This window comes from Mesoplodon densirostris, chromosome 7 (assembly GCF_025265405.1).
Source record: "Mesoplodon densirostris isolate mMesDen1 chromosome 7, mMesDen1 primary haplotype, whole genome shotgun sequence".
Taxonomy (NCBI): Eukaryota; Metazoa; Chordata; class Mammalia; order Artiodactyla; family Ziphiidae; genus Mesoplodon; species Mesoplodon densirostris.
In genome coordinates, this window is record NC_082667.1 from 47920253 (window position 1) to 47926407 (window position 6155).

The 6155-nt window shown below is 41.2% G+C and overlaps 1 protein-coding gene across 5 annotated transcripts; it reads left to right on the top strand.

Moving 5' to 3' along the window:
- Positions 1 to 746: 746 nt before the first annotated feature.
- On the top strand, positions 747 to 6155 carry CREBZF (CREB/ATF bZIP transcription factor). 5 transcript variants are annotated; one of them, XM_060104941.1, is made up of 4 exons: positions 747 to 2035; positions 2247 to 2324; positions 3402 to 3470; positions 5227 to 6151. In XM_060104941.1, exons 1-2 carry the CDS (start codon positions 978 to 980, stop codon positions 2260 to 2262), a joined length of 1074 nt encoding a protein of 357 aa, XP_059960924.1. In that variant the 5' UTR covers positions 747 to 977; the 3' UTR covers positions 2263 to 2324; positions 3402 to 3470; positions 5227 to 6151. The 5 variants fall into 5 exon arrangements, with proteins under 5 accessions (XP_059960924.1, XP_059960921.1, XP_059960922.1 ...); XM_060104938.1 differs by having other exon boundaries at positions 2247 to 3470; positions 5227 to 6155; XM_060104939.1 differs by lacking the exon at positions 5227 to 6151 and having other exon boundaries at positions 2559 to 4685.

The window sequence follows — 6155 nt, forward strand, 5'->3', positions numbered from 1 at the left end:
GATATTAGCAAGATTGTTAATTTTCCCAAGACCTGATAATAGTATTATGACTATGAAATAGAATGTTCTTATCTTTAGAGGTGCATACTGCAACATGTTTGGGTGGTGTGTCTTGTCTGCAACTTTGGGATGATTCTGCAAAAAAAAAAGTTTTACAAACATTTATATACAGATAAAGCATATACGGCAAAATGTTAATTGTTGAGTCTGGGTATTGGGTACTTTTGTTGAGTTATAGTGGATACTGTAATATTCTTTCACATATTCTGTATATTTGGAAATTTTTATAATAAAAACTTGGAAAAATTAAATTACATATGAATGACTTATTCACCTCTTTTTTCTTCTAGTACTCTATAAGTGTTTGAGTGAAAAGATCTTGTGATATAGCGAAAGGGGAAAGGAGCAATTCCAAGAAGAATCTGATCAGCAGTCTTAAGTTCCAGGATAACTAAGATTATTCATAAATTAGGTATCTAAAAGATCAATCCTGAGCGAGATTGGCTTCACTGGAGGTGGAAGCTAGAATACAGAGTACTGAGAAGTGAGGGCCGAGAGGGCAGACCACTTTTTCAATGAATCCCAGGCTTGTTGTTATATTTGCCGGTGTTACTATGACATCACTGGAGATCTGGAGCTACTCCAGCTCCAGATCTCATTCGAACTCTCGCGATACTAGAGCCTGGTGGAGCGCGAAATGCGGTGGGAGGGGCTGGAAAGAGATCGACTGACTTCCGGCCAGGCCGTTGTCTGGGTGGCGCGGTCGAGTCATCGTTGGGCCTTGCCGCTTCCATCTCCCTTCCCTCCCCCCCCCGCCCCGGCGCGGGGGGTCGACCAGCCAAGTGGGGCGGGAGGCGACTCGGACCTTCCTCTTCATTTCGTTCTGGCCTGCTGCCCGGCTACCCTCTCTGGGTCCTTGGGACCCGCGAGGTCCGGTCTGAGGGGCCGGGGCCTACGTGGGCCCGCCGTCGGGCCCCATGAGGCATAGCCTGACCAAACTGCTGGCGGCCTCGGGCAGCGACTCCCCAACCCGCAGCGAGAGCCCGGCGCCGGTCGCGACCTGCTCGCTGCCCCCGGACTTGAGCCGGGCGGCAGCGGAGGACGAGGGGACGGCGGCGGCCGGGTCTCCCGGTCGCAAACAGCCGCGCGGCGACGAGGGCGAGTCGGACGCCGGGAGGGGGGGCCGCGGCGTCGTGGCCGCGCGCGCGCCCTCGCCCGAGGAGATGGAGGAGGAGGCTATCGCCAGCGTCCCCGGGGAGGAGACGGAGGACATGGACTTTCTGTCCGGCCTGGAACTGGCGGATCTGCTGGACCCCCGGCAACCAGACTGGCATCTGGAGCCCGGGCTCAACTCGCCCGGGCCTCTCTCCTCGTCCGGTGGAGGCTCGGATAGCGGCGGCCTGTGGAGAGGGGACGACGACGACGAGGCCGCGGCTGCCGAGATGCAGCGCTTTTCTGACCTGCTGCAGAGGCTGTTAAACGGCATCGGAGGCTGCAGCAGCGGCAGTGACAGTGTCGGCGGCGAAAAGAGGCGGAGAAAGTCCCCGGGAGGAGGCGGCGGCAGCAGCGGCAACGATAGCAACCAGGCGGCGACAAAGAGTCCCCGGAAGGCGGCGGCGGCTGCTGCCCGTCTCAATCGGCTGAAGAAGAAGGAGTACGTGATGGGGCTGGAGAGTCGAGTACGGGGTCTGGCAGCCGAGAACCAGGAGCTGCGGGCCGAGAATCGGGAGCTGGGCAAGCGCGTACAAGCACTGCAGGAGGAGAGTCGCTACCTACGGGCCGTCTTAGCCAACGAGACCGGACTGGCTCGCTTGCTGAGCCGGCTGAGCGGCGTGGGACTGCGGCTGACCACCTCGCTCTTCAGAGACTCGCCCGCCGGTGACCATGACTACGCTCTGCCCGTGGGAAAGCAGCAGCAGGACCTGCTGGAAGAGGACGACTCAGCCGGAGGAGTGTGTCTTCATGTGGACAAGGATAAGGTGTCGGTGGAGTTCTGCTCGGCGTGCGCCCGGAAGGCGTCGTCTTCTCTTAAAATGTAGGGTCAAGTAATCTGCTCTTTATCCGCGTTTACCCCTTTCAACTCCCTTACACCATGTAAAACACCTTAGTGGGACATCTTCACTGGACACATTTCAGAGGAGGAAAAAAAAGTAATATTGAATCTTTAAGTGTTTAGCTAAAAGCATGAATGTGACACTGTAACCAACTCCTAATGATAACATGTCACTATTAAATCTCTCTGACAGTTTCTTTTTTAGGTGATTTCCTTCCTGCCAGGCTCCGTTGTAGGGGTTACAGAACAGTCGTTCCCGCCTCACAACCTGGTAAGGATCCATCTCTTCACGTAACGCTCATGCTCTGCTGCTTAGTCTACTTTAATGGGCAACATCTCAATTTGTGTGCGTGTGTGTGATTTTTTTTTTCTTTTCTTTTTTGGAAGGTGGGAGGGGAATCTAATTTGGGCCCTGTCCACCCTGGAAACAGACTTGTGCTGGTCAATATTGTATTCAAGTTGCTTCTTCTGGTTGAAATAGCTGTTAATGTGTCCCCTTGTTCAGACTTGCGTGTACCTAGCTCTTCTGTCCCCAGTGTGGACATGGCCTTGGATGACATCGGTTCCAACTGTACACTGAAAGCTGCTAATAGAGATACAGTTTGGAGAAAGTGACACAGGTGAAGTTGAATGGAAGTTCCGAGTTGTACAAGGTGCAAATTGGAATTCCAATTTTAGAGCAACTTTTCAGAGGTTGACAATAAGTACTTGGGGCATACACAAATGTGATAGTTATTTTGTGGAGATGACAGAAATCTCTTAAATATTCAAGAATGCCTTTTAGTTTTCATAGATCTAGATATACAATCTATTCAGATTAATAGATTTTTATATCTCACCATTAGAGAAGTTGGAAATTAACATGCATATCAGACTCCGGTGTTAGTTACTTAAAGGAAGAATAAGAATGGTTAATGAAATGTTTCTTTGAGGACCAGCACAGTGATTTACCCTATCACTGAGTATGAATAAATTGTTGAACACCTTTATTTTTGTTGTATTAAAATTTTAGGTTAAATTTATGTATGATTAGATATTGAAGGTTATGAAATGTGAATGAAAACGTGTAAAGTGAGGCTTCACAAAGAATCTTATTCTCCATATTTCAAGGGTATTTGTCCTATTTAAAAGTAAGTTTTAAAATTGAGTGACTTAATGACACGATTGACACTTTTTCCAAAGTTGGGACATAGTCTTCCTTTGAAGTACTCTATTATCTATTGTCCAGTTGTATAGATTGAGTCACAGTGTCTTTCAGTGTAAGAGACATTAAGAAATTCTTTGTGAAACATCACTGTTTGATAAAGTATATACGTATTTAGCATCCTTGTTTTTCTTTGTGCTAAAGTGGATACAGCTGTTGGGGCAGAAGAGACGGGACCAGCTGCTGGCCACATTTCCTGCTTTATTTTAAAAGGTAGTATAAGAAATGAGGAAAAAGAGGTAATATCAGGGCTTCTGCTTTTATTTTAAAATGTTCATAATTAAAAAGTATTTTCCAGCAGTCCAAAGATGTAAGTTATCTTACATATAAAATGTTTTATTTTGTTGTTATTTGGTTATGAAAATGGAATCTTGTTCTTGCAGAACTGTAAATGTTTTGTTGCTAGATAATACACTTTTGAGACCTAACTTGGTCTCTGGTTTCCAGTGCATTACAGCATATTTTGTAAAATCATCTACTGCACTTGAGCATGAATGGATAGTAGCCAAACTCACAACCTGGAGTGATGAACCTGCTTATACCTAAGTGCAGGAGCAAGCCCCTCACAATGCAGCTGCATGGATTTTTAGTGCCTACTGAATTATATATATAAATATATATAAAAACCAAAAGTAGTTGGAAAAGTTATTTGAAATGACTAATTTGTGCTATCTTTATGGAATATGTTAAATGTAGCTTTTTGAAACAGAAGCCTTGAATTGAAAGTTAATTAATACTTGAACATTTTGTATATATTTCTTTGTATATAATTTTGTGCAGTACCAATGACAAAAATATGGTGTCATAATAAAACCAGGTTTGTTGATCTTTCAGTCATGGGCTCAAATAATTTATTCATCTCTAACATGACATTAGAAAATAATGGATGAAAATAGGAAAAATGATTGTTGTTAATGCTGTGGGTCTTAAAAGGTTCTGGAGGCAGTAAGTGCGTTTTTCTAAAAATTATACCATTCCCTTGGAATATTTTCTTCCTAATGTCAATGATTTTCCTGCATTATTTGAAGTTTGGGGCTGGGGAGAAACAGTAGTCAAAGCTTTCTGAATTGGGATGCTTTGACATTCCAAGTATAGATTTTTAGAATGTCATTTTATAAATGGCAGTTTTTGGAAATACTTGATTAAGAACTTTTGAAAATGGAGATTAGTATCGACTATTTTAAAAGCTGCTTTGTTAGGTTGCTTCTGTTTTAACTGTCTTTTCTTAGTTTCCATTTCATTCTCTTTTTTTTCTAATTTTGGTAAATTAGTGATTTTGTCATTTTTTGCATCAACGTCATGGTCTTGTTTTTACATGGTATTGCATGTATTTAGGACCTATCTAACAGGGGCTTTAAATAAATTTGGTCATATTTATGTGTAAACACATTTTACTGTAAATGTTTGGGTTTCTGAATTTACAACAGATATGTTTATTTCAGTATGTAGTAAACAATATCTTAAAGTGTCCTATTCACTACTTGTTAATTAAAAAAGTTATGATTAATATGAAACTGTTGTCTTACTATTTTTAGAAAATTGTGTTCTGAATGATTAGTAGTTGGATAAAGGAGATTTCTGGAATATAATATGGATTTAGAAATTTTCAGGTTTGGCTCTATTTACTGTAATGGATGAAAGCAATTTAGTGTTTGGGGAATCTTTAAAAAAAATTTTTTTTTTCCTAATTGTGCCTCTGTGGCAAAATGATACAGCAAGTACTAGAGTAAAGATGTAGCTTTTAATGTTTGTCTTCCGATGGTGACAGGAATTTATACATTAATTGAACTAACACATCATATTGAGTTAATGTTTCTGCGCTTCCTTGACCAAACCTAACTAAAAAGTCCACGTTTGTTAAAATGTAGTCACACCTCTGATATAATCCGACAAAAAGTGTTCGAAATATTTAAAATATTTGTGCATTTGATAATCACTAAATTAATCTCTCTCTCTTCTCTTTAAACAGCTTAGCAGTGTCTGCAAAAACGAATCTTTTCCTACAACCTGTTAACTGACTGGACTGATGGTAACAAAGTAATTGTGGGAGCCATGTCGGTCAAAAATTTGGCATCTGCTGAAAAAAATGAATGCCATTTTCAAGTTCCCAAATTACTTCTATACTGATTTCACTTTCCAGAAATGGAGATATGAAAAGATTCTCTGGAATCCTTGAAAGACTTAATAGAAATACATGAGACAAAGTTAATTTTGGAACAAAATTATACTTTTTTTTGTCTTTCATGGGAGTGATACTCAGTTCTTTGCATACCTTTTAAAAATTGTAACCATTGGAGAAGAGAATGATAGTATTTCATCAAGGAATATTAGATTCTTTACATAATCAAGCGCACATTCTGTGGAATTAGATTTAGTGGAGTAGAATTACATAAACAGGCCATCAGTGATCACAGGCATATCATGAGTTTGTATTTATTTCCTGGAACATGAGAACTAATCTGAAGTACAGACAGACGTTGCTGAGTAGAATATAAAAGTTAATGTAAAGTCTTTAAAGAGTAGTCTTTTTAAATAGATGCATTGCTTTGTCTGTATATCTTTGAAAAATTGATTATGATTAAATGTGTGGGTAGTTAATTGCGATTCAGGGTAATGCCAAGATGTGTGGATTCTGAGGTTTTTGGCTTCTTGAGCTTTCTCTGAGGACTTATTAAAAATATTTTGAGGTTTCTAATGAATGGTATACTAGTTTCTACTGTTTTATATTAAAATTTCTCTAGTATGTAAGGGCTTTAGTATTCTGGATGATGGGAGTGGCTTTTTTCATGGAATATGGTTGTTTTACTTAATTGAAACATTTTCCCAGTTCATTACAAGTGTGAAAAAACACTCAAAACTCTGGTTGTTTTATTTCATTTTTGTTGGATTATGTTAATA

Excerpts from the sequence above, each read along its gene's own strand:
- CREBZF (XM_060104938.1), top strand. The coding sequence starts at position 978 with ATGAGGCATAGCCTGACCAAACTGCTGGCGGCCTCGGGCAGCGACTCC.